At 42.4% G+C, this 19708-nt stretch overlaps 1 protein-coding gene across 1 annotated transcript in view; it reads right to left on the reverse strand.

Annotated features, from left to right (window-relative positions):
* Nucleotides 1-329: 329 nt before the first annotated feature.
* NOL6 (nucleolar protein 6) overlaps nt 330-19708 on the reverse strand; it is an 84322-nt gene continuing 64943 nt past the window's right edge. Inside the window, 4 exon segments of the mRNA XM_042454488.1 lie at nt 330-683; nt 5153-5254; nt 14613-14813; nt 18678-18767. Coding sequence (XP_042310422.1) covers nt 534-683; nt 5153-5254; nt 14613-14813; nt 18678-18767 — 543 coding nt within the window. The 3' untranslated portion in view covers nt 330-533.

Consider the following 19708-nt stretch of genomic DNA (forward strand, 5'->3'; position numbering starts at 1 on the left):
CCAACTCTGTTTTCCTGCTTCTTAAACCTGGCACAGCTTTTCCAACTCTCTTCTCCAACACACCTTTAAAAAAACAAAATGGCATGGTTCTCCCCACCCCATTCCTGCTGACTAATCTTGTTTTCCTCAAACGATTGAATGATTGGGAGGGCAGCCATTGTAATAGTGAATATTTGATGTGGGAATCAGGAGCTTTGAGAAAACAATATTTTATACTGCTTGGATTGCTCTCAGAAAGGATGTAATTAGAATATCATTTGATGAATAAAGAACAATTTATCATTATTCCTTTACCTAAAAAGGCAAAAAAAATTTAATAGGTCTTCTTCTACACAATGAGTCCTTTATTGGGTTTGTCAAGGTTGTATCTAAATGGAATGGGTTTACAAGAGGAAACAGGTTGGAGAGAGATTTCTGTGTAATAAAAATATATTTCTCATAAGAGAATTCTAAATGGAAAAGTTACGGATGAGAACACAGTCTGAGAGAGCAGAGCAGAGCATTGACAAGCAGCAGCAGAGTCCCAGGAGGCTCTAAATTGACCATTTCTCTGTGCGAGCCTCAACTGATTTGACCAGTCCTTCTCCCAAGATTCCAAAGTCTTCCAAAACGGCTTCCACATTGGGAACAGTCAGAGGATCCTCACTGAGTGACAACATCATCCTTCCTCTCATGTTTGATGCCTGTGTAAAGAGCAACAGAGATGAACAAATAACTGGTGAATTATGGCTCAACGTGGACATCATATCAGATGGTGGCTGGCGTAAACCATGGTTGAGTTGAGGCACAGGTATCTAAGGAATTGCCTATCTCACTATGCACCTTTCTGAACATCAAAGTCATGAAGAGAGGCCCTGTTTAAATACCATGGCCTGTGAAAACCCACTTGTTGGGCAAGTGGGAAAGGGTTTTGTCTTTTGTTGCTCCCTATCTGCAAAATACCTTGCTGCCTGACACACAAGGCAACATTAGTACTAGAAGGAGACTCACACGCTGTTGACACTTCTAGTGGTTGCCCAAACCACTGCAAACACTGGAAGACTCACTCCCATGACTTTTAAGAAGTGTGTGAAGACATCTCTTTCTAACTGGACTTTTAACATATGTTGATGATGATGATGATGATGATGATGATGATGATAATAATAATAATAATAATAATAATAATAATAGTTTATTTATATCCCGCCCCTTGAGGTCAATCGGGGCGGCTAACAACAATAAAATACAATACATTGTAGATCAAAATTCCCTCCTCCCCTTAAAAAATTATTAAATCAATTATAATTAAAACCAACTAATTAAACAACATTAACACATACATATTATTACAAGACAAACAAAACAAAACAAAACAAATAAAACATCTGATATTTATTTATTACTGTGATAATAGTATGCAGTTTGATTTACTTTTACCTTTTGTCTTTTATGGGTTTTGTTGTAAATAATTTTAATTCTATCAATAGTTAAATTGCATTTTAACAATAACTTTTGGTATGTCTCTTTGTAAGGAATCTGAACCTTTTTTCTTTTAATTTTTGTAAGCCAACTGGAGTTCCAGTTGTGGGGGAATGGTGGTGTGTAAATCATAGAATCATAGAATCACAGAGTTGGAAGAGACCACAATGCATTAACAACCATGACAACTGTTTGTGGATCTTCTCTTTGCAAACAGCTTCTGAGCTGATGTGCAAGATGCATAAATCATAGAATCATAGAATCGTAGAGCTGGAAGAGACCACTAGGGCCATCCAGTCCAACCTCCTGCCATGCAGGAAATCCAAATCAAAGCATCCCTGAAAGATGGCCATCCAGCCTCTGTTTAAAGACCTCCAAGGAAGGAGACTATCACCCTCCGAGGGAGTGCATTCCACTGTCGAACAGCCCTTACTGTCAGGAAGTTCCTCCTAATGTTCAGGTGGAATCTCTTTTCCTGTAGCTTGCATACATTGTTCCGGGTCCTGTTCTCTGGAGCAGCAGAAAACAAGCTTGCTCCCTCTTCAACATGACATCCTTTCAAATATTTAAACAGGGCTATCATATCGCCTCTTAACCGTCTTTTCTCCAGGCTAAACATCCCCAGCTCCCTAAGTCGTTCCTCATAGGGCATGGTTTCCAGACCCTTCACCATTTTTGTCACCCTCCTTTGGACACGCTCCAGTTTCTCAATGTCCTTTCTGAATTGTGGCGCCCAGAACTGGACACAATATTCCAGGTGGGGCCTGACCAGAGCAGAATACAGTGGCACTATTACTTCTCTTGATCTAGACACTATACTTCTATTGATGCAGCCTAAAATAGCATTGGCCTTTTTAGCTGCCGCATCACACTGTTCATTCATGTTCAACTTGTGGTCTACTTGGACTCCTAGATCCCTTTCACACGTAGTTTCATTCAGCCAGGTGTCACCCATCCTATATCTGTGCATTTCATTTTTCCACCCTAAGTGCAATACCTTACATTTCTCTGTGTTGAATTTCATTTTGTTAGCTTTGGCCCAGCTTTCTAGTCTATTCAGGTCATTTTGAATCTTGATCCTGTCTTCTGGGGTATTAGCTATTCCCCCTAATTTGGTGTCATCTGCAAATTTGATAAGTATGCTCCCAATTCTGTCATCCAGGTCATTGATAAAGATGTTGAATAGCACTGGGCCCAGGACAGAGCCCTGTGGGACCCCACTGGTCACTTCTCTCCAGGATGAAAAGGAGCCATTGTTGAGCACCCTTTGGGTTCGGCCGGTCAACCAATTACAGATCCATTTAACAGTTTCTTTGTCTAGCCCACATGCATACAAAACAGTACATAGAAATAAATGAAACAAAAAGTCCTGCTTGCCAACATGAGGACTAGGAACTTGCTTTGTAAAATAAACTAAAGGAGAAGGGAGCTTGGTTTTGCTTACTCTATTGAACAGCAGTCTGCCATTTAAACTACCCTCCCAACCAATAACCCCACAAAATGGCTGCATGTTGGCTAAAATTCCAAGAACTGCAAATCAGAAATAGACTGAACTATGAGTTATGCAGTGAGGGATGGGATGGAAACCCTCCCACTCCTAGTGCCAGAGGCTTCGTTCCATAATCAGCGGGGCATACAAAGCTGGCAAATTCCTACACCCTCTTACTCATAAAACTGGTTTTATCCATGCCACTGGGCAGAGATCCAAAGCAAAAGCTACGGAGATTGGCCTTTTCCTGTTGTTTTTATAAGTTGTTGGTCGGCAGCCAGACCCAGAAGTCCTCCACCCTTCTTACCCCACCTTCTACTACAGTTACCTCTCCTCCTTCCAGCAACTTGCACACCTTCTGACTCTCCACGTCCTACCTATGGCTTGTTGCCACTCCTTCCCAGCTGCTTCAGGCTTCTGTTTGTGATCTTTCTCTTCCGTCATCTCCCCCCTGTATTTGCTTCCCATCTCACTTTCCCACCTACCCCCTCCTTGGCCACAAAACCAGTCTATGCACTTCTTGCTCTGTTTCTCACTGAGTCCTCAAAAAAGCACCCCTTCCACTGCCTACCAGGCTGTTGCCTTCTCTCTGGAAGTTGCTTCTGCTGATTAAGCCTCCCCATCCAAGGCCAGACCAGTTCAGACGCCAGGAAACATACATCCCTCTAGATCTGATCAGACAGCAACTCTCAGCATTCCTCACCATTGTCTGTGTCGGCTAAGGGCTGCAGTTCAACAAAATATCCAGAAAGCTGCAAGACTCCCACCTCTGCTCTAGGCTTTCCAATTCAGGGCCCTGAAAGTAAGGAAAGTGAAGGTCTTGCAACCTCAAGTGGAGCAAAATGAAGGCCCTGCTGTACTGACCATACGAAGAAAAAATGTCCAGGCTCTGGCATTTATATCAAGCTTAACTAATCCCAAGACTACATTCTGCCAGTCAAGGTTTCCAACTGTCTGTCAAATGCAGTGCCTACAGTTCACACTATTATCTTTCACACCTAAACTTACAGTCCTTACTGACCTCAGGACAACAATCCTTGAACAAGCAAACAAACACTACAAAGGAAGTCTGGAAAGTGAAACTGATGAATTGGAATTTATCCACAAACTCCAGTCCATCAACAGGGGGTGGATAGAGACAATGGCTTCCTGGCACACTATATATATCATAACACTGGTTAACACCCCAGCCCCACAAGAACACTCTTGTCCAATTTATCACATCTCCTTTCTGGCTCCCAGCCTACACACACCACATTCCCAAACTCCTTCCACCATTCATATGGCTACCCACCCACCCTGGCCTCAGGCAACATCTTTGTCCTTCAAAGACCATAGTTAAAACTGGGTTTGTCATCTCATCGTCATACCCACATTTTTCATTTCCACGGGAATGTATACAGTCTGATTAGAAAGGTACTTCCTGGGTATCAGTTTGTGGTGGATGAATGTGCGAGGAAGCTCAGGTTCCTGAGAGTTTTCCCATGATTTTTATTACAAAACTGAGAATTTCTGTTACAAGTTCACTCCATGCATCTGAGGAATCAGACCAAGTCTACAAAAGTCTAGCTTACAACTGGTTAGTCTCAAAGATGCTACAAGATCCTTTTGCAGTCCTTACTAGGAAAGGCCTCAGCCCTGAGCTGAAAGAGAGAATGAAGAACCTACAGAGGCTCTCCCAAGCTCTCCCTCTTCCAGGGTTGCAGGGAGAAAAAACCCGCTGCTATTCCCCCAATCACTGGTCAGTGACAACAGTGAAGTGCCTGCTTTGTTTGCTGTCCTATGTGGAGAAGGAACAAGCAGAGAAGCTCCAGCCAGCCCAGGACCTCATCATGTCAGGGTTTCATGCTCATTATGCCCCATGACATCACTTCACCTGCAAAGAATCCAAAGGAGGATCCATCCCCTTATATCCCTGGAGATTCTCTTCTTGTAATCTAGAGGTTTCTAAATAAGCAACAAGGTTCTGTGGTACATTGAGCCATCTGGGTTTTATGTTGCCTGCACCTCCACAGCCCCCTGCATCTTCCCTTATACATCTCTATCAAGCTGTCATACACACTCCTGCCATTTAATGTCTGCTCTAAACATAATGGGTAGGAACTATTCCCTGTATAGTCCTTTCCATGCAGCTCGCTCCATGAAATTGTCACCCGACAAGGGAATCAACATACGAGCCAAATTCTGGGACTGAAGTCTCACCTTGAAAGGCTGTGGCTCAAAGGCCGAAGGTTTCCAGAGGACACCAATAACTTCTCCTCCATACTTGTCATAGAAAAACAGAGCAAACTCACTGAATCCTTCCTGCAAAGAACAGAGATTTAAAGGTGATGAGTTTGGCCACCAAGTTCAATCAAAACAGAAACCAAGTCACCTCAGAATCAACAAACATTTTTGGCAGTTGTTAGGAATCGATTGTCCAGATGCCAACAGCTGCTTCCCTTTAATCATTCAACCAGCTCTGCTTCACCTTGCAACAGACAGCCCCATGAATTTCAACTGCCAGGGATAGGCAATGAAGTGGCATCAATATGTTTTTTCTATGCTATGCTTCAATGAGACCTCAAATCATAGAATTGGAAGAGACCACAATGCCCACCCAGTCCAATCCCCTGCCATGCCAATGTACTCCTGACCACCTCTGTTTTAAAACCTCCAAAGAAGGAGACTCCACCACTCTCTATCAAACAGCTCTTACCATTAAAAGGTTCTTCCTAAAGTTGAGGTGGAATCTCTTTTCCTGTAGTTTGAATCCATTGCTCCAACTTCAATATGACACCCTTAAAATGTTTAAACATGGCCACCATGTTCCCCTTTAACCTTCTCTTCTCCAGGCTAAACATAAGTAACTCCCTAAGCTGCTCTTCATAGGGCTTAGTGGTTTCCAGACCTTTCACCATTTTGATCACCATCCTTTGGACACTCTCCAGCTTGTCAACTTCTTGAATTGTGGTGACCAGTACTGGGCACAATATTCTAGGTGAGGTCTGACCAAAGCAAAATAGAGTAGTACACTTCATCATGATTATATGTGTGACTATTTCAGCTGCTAAAAGAAAGTTGAGTATCCACTTATATTTCTTTGCCATGGTCCCTATGAAGTGAGCATATGAAGTCAATATGGAGATGAGGATCAGACTGATGCTGACAGTCTGTGAAATAATCCTTTCCTATCAGCATGGAAGATCTGGCCCTCCAGATAATATGGATTTGGTCTGCTCCAGAAGCTTTAACCAGCATGGCCCCACTCTGCTAGTATGGCCGTGCTCTGCTCTTTTTGCTAGTAGGTGATGATCTTTTTATTCTGGCAGACCTCTGAAGTTTAAATAATGTAGCAATAGTATAATAAAGGTATGTACTTTAAGTAATTTTAAAAACCCTTTTATTAATAATTATGCTTTAAATGTGTTTTCAATTGCTTTTAACCTTGGTTTTAATAACAGCATTGTTCAATTCTTTTTTAGCCTATGTAAAATAAGACTTTAACTGAATCTTGTTTTAAATTATTATAAACTGCCTTGAGTTCCACACCCAGGAGAAAGGTAGAGTATACATTCAGTTTTAAAAACTGTGTGAGTTTTGTGTTCAGCACACCTAGAGGGCCAAAGGTTCTCCATTGCTGTCACAGAATCGGAGAGTTGGAATGAATCCCAAGGGCCATCTAATCCAATCCCCTGCCATGCAGGAATTCACAACAAATACATGCTGAAAGATGCTCATCCAACCTCTGTTTAGACTGCCAATGATGGAGTGTCTACCAATCTCCAAGGCAGTCCATTCACTGTCAAATATCCATTACAATAAAATAAAGTTCTTCCTATGGTTTAGGTGGAATGTCTTTCCTTATAAATTGAATCCAGTGGTTCATGTTCTAGTCTCTGGAGGCTCCGAAAGAAGCTCACTCCATCTTCTGCATGACATCTCAATGGACACCCCCCCCCCAAAAAAAACAAACAAACAAACAAACAAAAAAACAGGGAGAATGCTGCAGACAATTGCGGTAGGCTGAAAGGGTAGATTTTGGGGGTCACAATCATTGGTTAATAATTGTAAACATGAATTCACATCAGTTATAGGACCGTAGGTCTACTGTACAACTTAGTAACTTCCAAATAGGAGGCAAGCTGTATTATATAATTTTTAACTCACCATTCTCTGCAAGTACATTTAAATGACTACCCCAAATATGTTTCCAGAAGCAGATAATATAACAGACAGGACCAGATTATCAATGGTTCAATTTCTCCAGGCCCTTCACAGACTAGAGGCCAAAGACTGTGAGGAACCAGTACAATTTGCTTCCTCCTTCTTTCAAAGTTAGTTTTTGAATCTCCTGATGTTTCTGTTAGTGTCAATGTTTAGTGTGTTAATTGAGTAACTGCATAGAAATGCATTGGATCAGGCTGTTAGTCTCACCAAAATCACAAGGCTAGAAAATAGATTCATGCATTAAGGTTTTTGTGCTGCTATATTTATACTTTATTATTTATTTATTTATTTATTTATTTAATATCTATGCCACCACTCCTAAAATAGCCCACCCATGTACAACTGTGAAAGTGATCCATGGATCCAACCGCCTTAATCTAGCCTTTGTAACAAACCATATAAATATGTGCTACATCCAGGCTGAATTTCTAGATATATTGCACAAGTATTAATACAACGTTCACAGACTGAAGAGAATGTATGGTAATTTAATGGTAATGTGTTCTGAAATCTAAACTACTGTATTTAAAACATGATTCCTCAACCCCAACATCTGGGAGGGGTGTAAAAAGTTGTTCAAAAAAATACAGGGAGGCTGTTTTATCATGTTCAAGGATGCAGTCTGAACCTGCCTGGGCACATCATGCCAAGTCAGTCATTATTAAAAACAATTTGAAGATCAATACCCTGAAAATGCTAAAGGTAGAACTAGCCAACGCCCATGCTGGTCAACCTCAAGTCAACTTTACATGCACTGAGAGCTTTTTGCTGTTTTTAGCTGCTGTCAAGTTGATTTCAGCTTATGGCAACCTTATGAATGAGAGATCTCCAAATCACCCTATCATCAACCATCCTGCTCAGGTCTTGCAGATTAAAGGTTGTGGCTTCTTTGATGGAGTCTATCCATTTGGAATGTGGTCTTCCTCTTTTCCTACTGTCTTCTGCTTTGTCAGCATTACTGACTTTTCTAGGGAGTCATGTCTTCTCATGATATGGCCAAAGTACAATAGCCTTCGTTTAATCATCTTGACTTCTAGGGAGAGTTCAGGTTCAATTTGTTCTAGGACCTACAGTATTTATTGGGTTTTTTAGCAGTCCATGGCATCCATAAAATTCTTCTCCTCCATTACCTGAAATGAGTTGATTTTCTTCCTATCAGCTTTCTTCACTGTCCAGCTTTCACAACCATACATAGAAATGGGAAACACACCTGCATGGATAATTCTAACTTTAGCATTCCATTACATATCTCTGCACTTCAGCATCTTATCTAGTTCTTTCATAGCTGCTCTTCCAAGTCCTATTCTTCTAGCGATTTCTTGACATCAGTCTCCATTCCGATTAATGGCTGAGCCTAGGTATGGAAAATCTTGAACTATTTCAATGAGTTACTTTTGATATAAATGAAACCATCAGAGGAAGGATGACCAAAGTGTAGTCTTCCAGATGTTGATGGACTGCAACTTCCAGCATTCTTTACTATAGACTACGCTGTCTAGGGCTGATGGGAGCTGCAGTTCTACATCTAAACAGCCTCACTTTGCTCAGTCCTGCATGAGAGGAGATCATTCCATGGTTAGAATAAAAATTAAGCCTTAATTAAAAATATATATTTGAAGGGCCAGCATTGGAGGGAGTAGAACTAGGAATGGTTTTGTCACAGATCAGCAGTGTCTTTGTTGTTTTGAAAGACAAAGTTCCCAAGAACACATGGAGTTTCCCATTTCAGAGTGTCATACACAGGTCTGGAAAAAATAGCCTGTAGCACTTGCTCTATGTGTGTATGCAGCCTTTGATTGCATAGATCACGAAAACCTTTGGAAGGCTCTTAAAGGCATGGGAGTGCCACTATATTTGAGAGTCCTAATGAAAATCTGTACTTAGAACAAGAAGCAACTGTTAGAACAGAATATTGAGAAACAGAAGTGTTCCCAATTGAAAAGGGGGTCAGACAAGGCTGCATATTATCACCCTACTTGTTCAAATTGCATGCAGAAAATACAAAGAGCAGGTTTAGACTTTGAAGAAGGTAGAACAGGGGTAGGCAACCTGCGGCCTGTGGGCTGGATGCGGCCCGGCAAGGCCTTGGGACCGGCCCCAGCCCGGTCCTACCGCCGATTGCCGCCAGGGACTTTGACCTCTCACGCGCAGGGGCAATTGTCTATAGACGCCTCAAAAACATGCATTTATATTAACATATTTTTAAAAATCAGCAAATTTTTTTGCGTGTCCTCCACTTTTTAAAAAAGTGTCCACCATTTGAACATGTTGTCCTACATTTGTCCCAGTTTATTTATTTATTTAAATTTATTTAAATTATTTAATTATTTATTTTTTGGCTTCGGCCCCCCCAGTTGTCTGAGGAACAGCAACCCGGCCCCCGGCTCAAAAAGGTTGCCTACCCCTGAGGTAGAAGAATAAACATCAACAATCAACTATCTATGATATGTGGATGACATTATACTATTAGCAGACAACATCATGGACTTGTAACAATTATTAAGGAAGGTCAAGGAAGAATATGGCTGAATATAAAGAAAACAAAAGATGACCACAGTGGATCTACATAAATTTAACCTAGATAATTAAGCAATTAAAATAGTTTTTAAAAAATTCCTGTATCTTGGATCAAACATTGATCAGATTGGAGACTGCAGTCAAGAAATAAGAAGACGGCTAGGAATGGGAAGGGCAGTCATGAAAGAACTAGACAAGACCATAAAAAGCAGAGATACAAATGAGCACTAAAGTTAGAATCGCCCAAGCCTGTACTATGTACAGATATGAGAGTGGGACAGTGAAGAAAGAGAATAAAACGGAAATCAATTCATTCAAGATGTGGTGCTGGAGAAGAGTGCTGAGAATACCATGGATATCCAAATTCTTGGACAGATCAAGCCTGAACTCTTCATGGAAGCCAAGATGATTAGACTGAGGTGTCATACTTTGGTCTGATCATGAGAAAGCATGACTCATTGGAAAAGTCAATGATGATGGGAAAGGCAGAAGGCAACAGAAAGAGAGGAAGACCACATACCAGATAGATAGACTCAATTAGGGAGGCCACAGACTGAATCTAGAAGACCTAAGCAGAGCAGTGGAGGGTGGGTGGGGGGCTTTGATGTCTTGAAGTCAGCTAACAACACTTGCTTTTTAAATTGCTGGCTTATTTCCCAGTGCTAGTGGAAACAGATTCAAGATGAGATTACGGTGATGTCCCTTATGCTGGACTGCCTTTGAAGATGGCTCAGAGACTTCGGACAGAACAGAATGAGAGTGTTTACTTATTAGGTTGAAATTTTTTTTATGGACCTGCTATACCTATTGCAAAACTTGATGGTTTGTCTCCACACTCAATTCAAGCTGCTGGCATTCATCCCTAAAGACTTTAAGTCTTTAAAATGACACAGCCTTCTTTTTTGTTCTTCTTTTTGCAAAACTAGTAATTCTTACTTAATCTCTGCAATAAAAATGTTTAAATTGAGAAATGAAAACAGACATCACCAATGGTCCACACTCTCCTTCAATGTGCTTTGTTTTTTTATCAGCAAACAAGAATGCACATGTTAAACATACACACTTTTCTATGTGTGTGTCTCTATTGGATGTCAGGAATAAGAGGAGGAAAATGGTCTTTAAAACAAAAAACTTGTCAAAAGCTATGAAATGAATCACAAGTAAAATAACAGTCTTGTGTGCCTAAGCTTACATAAAGCATGAATTACATAACCTTAACCATTTCACCAGGAAATATCTGTGCTGACAAATACATTTTATATTATTATTGTACTATCATAGTGAGACTAGAGCCTACAGTCAGCTTGGAAAAACTAATACTTGGCATCTAAACCCAAGTCATACTTGGAAGATACCTTTATGTCCTGGGAATACAGTTCCAATATTCATAGGGCAGTTTTCTATCATCAGAATGCTTACAATTTAAAATTAAAATGATACTGAGAAGATGACTGGATATGAAAACAAAATGATAGCTGCATAGATTTTGATAAATTGGGGATAATTATGGAATGGGGGTTCATTAAGACAAGGTATCATCAACAGATTTAAATTATAACAAAGGAGACCTGTTTAGTGAGGAGAAGAGATGACTATGGGAGTCATCTTCAAATATCTAAAGACCTGATGGGTGGAAGATGGAACAAGCTGGTTCTCGCCAGAAGGTGGGAGCCAAACTATTGGATTCATAAGAAAGGAGTTTTTCCATTAAACATTAAGAAAAACTTCCCAATGGCAAGAGCTGTTTGACAGCGGAACAGACTCTCAAAAGGGGGTGGATTTGACTTCACTGGAGGTTGTAATGAGGGTGTTTAAATGACCAAGCAGATACCATGAAGTATCCAACCCTTTGGAGAGTGTTGTCAGCAACCCCAGTGATTTTTGCTGAAAGCCCCTAAAGAAGGCCTGCTTTCATATAGACCAAAATGCATACAGGGCTTTTAAAAAGAATAAACAGTTGACCATCTAACAGCACATGGAGCCTGTCTCCTTTCTATTTAAAAAAAAAAAACAAAAAACCATCACCTCACTGAACCCAATAAATCTGTGTGTCCATTGTAAATTGTTACTTTGAGGCTGAAGGACCAAATTCTGGAAGGGTTTTTGAAGCTCAAAGGGCATGGTAAATAGGAGCCCAAGGGTTGGAACTATGATGCCAACCTGAAAAGGGGAACCATGACAATGGGATACCCACTTAAAAGCCAGAGTTGTCAAATTCAATCTTTGAAGGGCAGGAAAATAACATTGCTCAATACAGACCACAAGCTTGCATCAGAGCTGTCGTCACTACAAATTTCATGAAGAAAACAATGACTGTGTTGAGCATCTAGAAGCTATAAACAAGCACAGCTCTCTTGCAGAAGAACCACTAAAGACTAAAAGAATCAAGTGGCACGCAAGGCTGGCACCAACCGTCACTGTTTCCCTTGCAACAGAAGGACCAACATGAGAGAAAACAGGTTTCATCGTGATCAGCTTCTTTGGTCTTCTCGTGCAAAGGAAGCAGCCCAGCATGTGTTTCTCCCTTTTATTAAAAGCATCTACATTTGGCAATTTCAGCAGAAGAAGGGCATATAACCCTCAATATTAAATGCTTTAACAGCTTCATTAAGGAAACACCCATTGTTATGAAAGACTGTAGGGCTGTGGTATGAGAAGATCACATATGCATGGACACACACTGTATTCCCACCCTTAAAACTCTTGTTTTTGTTAAAGGTGTTTGTGGAATGCCATCCAGTACACACAGCTTTGTGCAGAGGACCAGAGGAGAGGCCCCTGCCCTGAGGAGTTTACATTCAGAAAAGCAGCCAAGGGGAAACAACGGAAGAAGAGGGTGGACAATGAAGGCATATAACAGGGATCAACACAGTTTGAGTCAGACAAGTTTAGGCTTGGGCACAGGCTTAGCTGCAACACAACATGAAAACCAGAGCTTGGGTTCTTAGAAAAGTTATTTTTGGAGTTCAGCTCCCAGAAATCTCTGCTAGCAGCAGGAATCTTATTTTCCCCCCCATGTATATAGCATCTTTCTCACAGAGTGAATCCCAGGCAGCTCACAAAAAGAATCAACCGAAATCTAATAATACAATTGTGAATGCAATTAAAAAACATCATATTAATACAACCCTCCTTCCATTCCAGCTCCACCATTCTGGCCTTGGAGGGAGAGAAGAGCTGTCAGTATCTGCTGGACTTGATCCCTTCCCCACTGCCAAATCTGTAAACTGTTCTGGCAGCCTTTGAGGCTGAAAAGTGGGGTATAAATACTCTTAAAAATAAATAGGTTATAAACCTGTGGTGGCGAACCTATGGCATGCATGCCCTCTCTAGCGCATGAAGCTATTTTGGAGGGCATGCAGAGATATGGGAGGGCAAGGGAAAAAGAAAAACAGGCATGTGCCTGTTCCTCCTCTTACCCCTCACCCTTATGGGTGTTTCTCCCCCCCTGCCCTCCAGCTGTCTCTGGCGATGTTCCAGCCCCATTATTTAGGCTGCATCAATAAAGGTATAGTGTCTAGATCAAGAGAAGTAATAGTGCCACTGTATTCTGCTCTGGTCAGGCCCACCTGGAATATTGTGTCCAGTTCTGGGCACCACAATTCAAAAAGGACATTGAGAAACTGGAGCGCGTCCAGAGGAGGGCAACTAAAATGGTGAAAGGTCTGGAAACCTTGCCCTATGAGGAATGACTTAAGGAGCTGGGGATGTTTAGCCTGGAGAAAAGAAGGTTAAGAGGTGATATGATAGCCCTGTTTAAATATTTGAAAGGATGTCATATTGAGGGGGGAACAAGCTTGTTTTCTGCTGCTCCAGAGAACAGGACCCGGAACAATGGATGCAAGCTACAGGAAAAGAGATTCCACCTCAACATTAGGAAGAACCTCTTGACAGTAAGGGCTGTTCGACAGTGGAACACACTCCCTTGGAGTGTAGTGGAGTCTCCTTCCTTGGAGGTCTTTAAGCAGAGGCTAGATGGCCATCTGCTGGGGATGCTTTGATTTGGATTTCCTGCATGAATGGGGTTGGACTGGATGGCCCTTGCAGACTCTTCCAACTCTATGATTCTATGATCTAAGTCCCACCCCCAGAGGGCAGACATACCCCTCCCTCCCCTCGAAGTCCTGTCTCTCCCCCCCAAAGTTGCGCCCTCGGCACCAGGTAATACCCACTGCCAGAACACCTTTGAGTTTGCACACTCGGTCCCTAAAAGGTTCATCATCACTGTTATAAACCATATAAAATCATTAAAAAGCATACAAGAGTTGAAAATAAAGCAGCACACACATATTTATAAGAAGCCTACCTGAAAGCAACTACTGTGGGTCCTTGGTATCCACTAGGTTTTGGTTCTAGGACACTCCATGGATACCAAAATCCAACAATGTTCAAGTCCCATTAAATACAATGGCATAATAAAGTGCTAACTGCCTCAGAGTTGACTTCAATTCACGGCGACCCTGTGGATGAGTCATTTCCATAGATGAGCACTGAACCATGACTCTGGAGACCAGGGTTTGAATCCCTTGTTCAGTCAGGGAAACCCACTCGTTGACCTAGGGCAAGTCACACACTCTCAACCTCAGAAAACCTCATGATAGGCCAGCTTAAGTCGAAAATGACTTGAAGATGTGTGCATGCACTCACACACATACACACAAGTCGTTTAATAATGAATTTTAATATTTTTAACTTTATTAATTGTTGAACTGTTCTTCAGGGGGCATTTCCATCATATTTGTGGTGTTTCCTGGGCCATTTTAGGGTCAGGAGAGGCCATTTTTAAAAACAATAGGAAGTGAGAAGAAGTCAAACACAGTTTCTCTTGGGCCTAATTGGATCGAGAGCCCCAAAACATGGTAGATATGCCATCCACACCTACATTTTTTATTTTACCATCTTTGCTTTGCTGAACTTTGAGTGTCCTTACACTTACCCGCAGTTCATGGAGGTAGCACTGCACAGGGTCATAATCCACGACAGGAAAAGAAAACGTTTTTACCGGAGCATCATCTCTTAGCATTCCTCGGCTGAAGGATTTGACTGGTCTGTCTACAGCCTCCAAATGTCTTGGAATCTGCTTGGGGTTCAGGTGAATCAGCACATCATAGAAATCCAGAGGAGGACGGAAGACCATCTGCAAAAGGGGGAACCCCAAGAATGCTGTGAACAACATCTCACCATGAATCCCTTCTGATTTCAGAAGCTAAGCAGGGTCAGGCCTAATTAACACTTACATGGGAGCCTACCACCAGTATGAAATACAGTGGGCCCTCCACATTCACTGGGGTTAGGGGTGTAAGACCCTTGTGAAAGTGGAAAAACTACAAATAAAAAACCACTCTTTTTAAACCTGAGAGAACATCTCTCTAGGAATTCCTAGATCCTCCAGAGTACCTCTATGGTCAACATCTGCCAGAGGATGACTACAGAATAGTGGTGAGAGACCAAGAAAAGCATAGAGAAGTGTTTTATCTAGGAATCTCTAGGTCCTCCAGTATGACTCTATGGTCAATTTCTGGCAGAGTCGCACTGGAGGACATAGAGATTCCTAGAGAACATATTAATCAAATCCGTGAATAAATAAATCCACAATAGTCAAAGCTGTCAATGTGGAGGGCCAGCTGTACTGGGACTCTCCAGCCAGCGCTAGGAAAGAATGTCAGTTGGGGGCAATAGACAGAACTGCAGCTTCTGCCAGTCAGAGCTGACAATACTGGGCTTGAAGGAACAAGGGTCAGATTCATCATAATGATCTATCTGAATTCAGAAGCTCAGCAGCTTCAGGTCTGGTTAGTCTTTGAATGAGAAATCACCAGGAGGGAATCCTAGGAAAGAATCTCTCCTGAAACCCTGAGGAGCCATTGCTGTTAATCAGAGTTGACAATACTTTGGCTAGATGGCCTCTGAAGGATCTGAATTAGCATAAGCATAGCTGTCCCTCACTGCTCAACACTACGTTATCCCTCATTGCTCAACAAAGCACTCACAGTAGGATGCACCTGAGCCTTCCAGCAATATCCTCTTCATTGCTCTGCCTGCAAAATGGTAAGTCCTTCCTTAATCCCTCATTAGGTCCATAACCCATCCAGGAATTCTTTAAAAAACAGAAAATTTGACCTGGTGCTTGCACAAGACCCAGCTTCAGCTTGCTGAAGTGGAAGTCTACTGGAAGGACACATGTGGGCCTCAGAAGGACTGTTGTGCAAGCCAACGGCTGTTTGTGCCACTTTGCCGTTTGTTTGCTCTCAACACTTTGGCTTGCTAAATGGAAATTCTGTGGTTACTGTCAAATTTCTGTTATCCAGTAAAGGACAGCTAGCCTTTGGTCATGGCCAGCTAGCAATTTCACTGCCCCTTAGTGATGGACTAGAGTCGCAGCCACCTTGGATCCCATTTTGGGAGAAAAGCAGGATATAAATGCAATAAATAATTTAAAAAACAAACAAATAATAAACCTGCCAGGTTCTGGGAGGACTGTTGTGTGGGCTGATAAGTATGCTCACTCCATTAGCGTCTGTGACCCCCTCCAGTCTCTATATCTAAATGTGGGATTGAAGGAAGCAAGAATGGAATCCGGAGCAGAGAGGAGCAACGCTGCAGATGTCTTGTTGGAGCAACAGGCAAGAAGAAGACTGGCCTTGGGGAAGGTTGCTCCCTTTGGTGGGCATGCTCAAAAAAGGTCTCCATAGTTCTTGACCTAGTTCTTGTGAGTGAGTGGGAAGAGCAACCCATACAAGTATGTTCCTGTGGGTGGGACTCCTGGGCCAGGCGTGGGCGTGGTGCCCTTTGGGTCTATCTTCTCCCAAACAGATACATGTGGAGCTGGGAACTGCTCAAAATAAACTTTAATAACTCAGACAAACAGAAAGAAACCTTTTCACAAACAAGGCTCTGGTCTTCCCTCAGACTGCTCTATCTTTTATTTATTTATTTATTTATTTAGGCATTTATATCCTGCCCTTCAGCCCTAATGGCTCTCAGGGCGGCTTACAATATTATTTTTAATCAGACAGTTCCCTGCCCTCAGGCTTACAATCTAAAAGACATGAAACAAAAGGAGAAGGGAATGATGGAGGGAAAGGGGATGAGGTCCAGTGGTTCTTCTCTCTCTCTAAGGACCAAGGCAGATGGATTGGAGGGAGGGCTCTTCCTTCTTCCAGGCTAGCCCTGATGGAACTGGACTTGTCTGGTGAACTCCCTCTCAGGCCGGCAGATGGCAGTTGTGGAGGGCGGAGTCTCCTTCCTTCAGGCTTAGTCCTGATGGAAGTGGACTTGCCTGGCGAACTCCCTCTCAGGCCGGCCTCTGCCATCTTTACTATTGGCCTCCAGAGTAACCCAGCTCTCTCTGGTGGTACCCTTTCTCCGGTCAGTCACTCTCAGCTTTTTCCTGGTCTTCTGGTTGGAGCCTGTGTTCCCACCATTGACCCTTAGTGTCCCACCAGGCTCCTCTAGGTTTTCCCATTCTGTTTCAAGTGGGCTCACCTCTTTTGGGTTGGACCAGTTCCCTAACTCACCCTCCAAGTGGGGGTCTGGAAGAATCACTGCAGCGTGGGGTCCTACCCACAGGTGAGCCTGAGTCCCTTGCAGAGATATCGGACAACCCACACTCCCAGGACTCCTGGTTATCCGTTTCTTCCTTAGCCCATCCACCTCACCACATCCAGATCTTCTGCGACTCCACCCACTCTTGTCCACCTCTCCCTCTAACCTTATATCCTGTGGGCTCCACCCCTCCTTTCCCATGGGCGGGATAGCCTTTCCTCCTCCCCCAGGTCAGCCTCTACCTGTTCCATCCATTGGCCTCCTTCCAGACAACAAGCCTTATCTTCCTCCCATCCTCTAGCTCCCTCCTTCTTCTTCCTCTGCCCGAACAACCTGACCCTGATCCTTTATCCCTTCACAGTTCCACATTTCACTGCTGGGAAATTGTAGGTCCCAAACATATGGAGGTAAACCATGCCACACTGAACATGCCCTATCTCATCTGATTCAGGAAGCTAAATGGGGCTTGAGAGAATACCTCAGTAGAGCAAAGGGTGTATCTACACTGTAGAAATAAAGCAGTTTAACACCACTTTATGTGCTGTAGCTCCATCCTATGGAATCCTGGGATTTGCAGTTTTACAAAGTCTTTAGTTTTTTTCTGTAGTGGCACTGCACTACAAATTCCATGATTCGGTACAATGGAGCCATGGCATTTAAAGTGGTCTCAAACTGCATTATTTCTTCATTGTAGATGCACCCTAGGAGAGAATCCTGCCTGAAGCCTTGAAGAGCAATGGCTGTCAGACAGAGTTGGCAATACTGGGTGAGATGGACCAAGGATGTGGCTCAGTGTAAGGCTACTTCCTATCTTCTTACTGTTGAATTACCATCTTAATTCAACATCGGATCTGGCTAATCTTTGGATGGAAAGTCGCCAGGAGGGAACACCAGAGATCTCTAGGCAGGGATTGGAAGCAATCCTGCCTGAAACTCTGAAGAGTCAACATTTTCTTTCAGATTTGACAATATTGGGCTAGATAGATATGAACAGCTTCCTATGTTTCTAGATGGGCCATAAAGCAGACACATGATGTTTAGTACCGGTTGAGTCTCCCTCATGTGAAATACTTGGAACAAGAAGTGTTTTGGATTTTGTTTTTAGGGATTTTGGAATATCTGCATATATATAATGAGATATCTTATCTTGTAGATGGGACTCAAGTCTAAACATGAAATTCATTTATGGTTCATACACACACACACACACACACACCCTGTGGTCATTTTACACAACATTTTAAAAAAAAATTGTTGTCCTAATAAAGGTATCACTATTTTGTGCATTTTGGATGTTATTATACATGGCTGTATGGCCAATACAGCTACCCCTGGATATGTTGTCCAAAAGAGTTAGGGGCTATAGAGGAGTTCAAATCCAAAGCCACAAATGCTGCAACGTTTTACCTACTGGAGCAGTGCTGGAGAGTACGGTGCTCTGCTCTGAGGAACATACCTTAATGTCCTGGCTTCCCAGAGGGTCCATGAGCTGCTCCTCTAAAGACCGAAGAGACTCCAGAGCCAACACAAGAAGGCGCTGTAGGATCTGAGAGCAGGAAGGGGAGGAATACGAGGAGGAGAAGATGGTTTTTTTAAAAAAATTGGGAGGATCAAGCACAACTGCCGCTAGCACATGACAGGAGAGGAAACCTCCTAAGATACAGTCCACCTATTTATTTAAAAATTACACCCAACACCTTACAGAAAACTGGGGTGATGCACAGTAGAATCACCAAAATTTCACATAAAGCCAATTAACATTGGAGAGCCAGCATGGCATAGGGGTTTGAGTGTTGGACTATGATTCTGGAGACCAAGGTTCAATTCCCAGCTCAGCAATGAAACCCACTGGGTGATCTTGGGCAATTCACACCCTCTCAGCCTCAAGGGAAGGCAAGGGCAAACGTCCTCTGACCAACTCTTGCCAAAAAAAATCCCATGATAGGTTCACCTTAGGATTACCATAAGTCAGAAACGACTTGAAGGCACAGAGCAACAACAAAACCATTTAACACAGGAAGGGGGGAAATCCTAAAATCTCAAAAACAGAGAGCATAAAACATTATAAGCATTAAATGACTGCACATCCAAGCCAAAATAAAGGAGAAACCAGAATTTCAAGCCATTTTCCTAACTGTTTCCAGTGGATTCCCCCTCCAAAGAGGCTCCACGAATAACAAGAACTAATTGTAATATATCTTACTTCTTTAAAAGTGTAAAGAGCAACTGTAATGACATCTTTTTAAAAGTAACTTTCCAACATCTGGTAGGCAAGGGGATCTCTCCACACTCACAGCAATAGCTGTGGAAGTAGTTAAGGAAGGCAAATAAGGGCAAGGCAAGGGGACAGAGCTAAGATGCAATCCAATTTTAGAGCTCAAAAGATGATCCAATGATTATTTAATCCTGCAACCTTCCAGATATAATTGACAACTACTGTTTCTCATATCTGTACTCTCTTATTTTCCTTGGGGATATCTAAGAAAA

Source organism: Sceloporus undulatus, chromosome 2 (genome assembly GCF_019175285.1).
Source record: "Sceloporus undulatus isolate JIND9_A2432 ecotype Alabama chromosome 2, SceUnd_v1.1, whole genome shotgun sequence".
NCBI classification, from domain to species: domain Eukaryota; kingdom Metazoa; phylum Chordata; class Lepidosauria; order Squamata; family Phrynosomatidae; genus Sceloporus; species Sceloporus undulatus.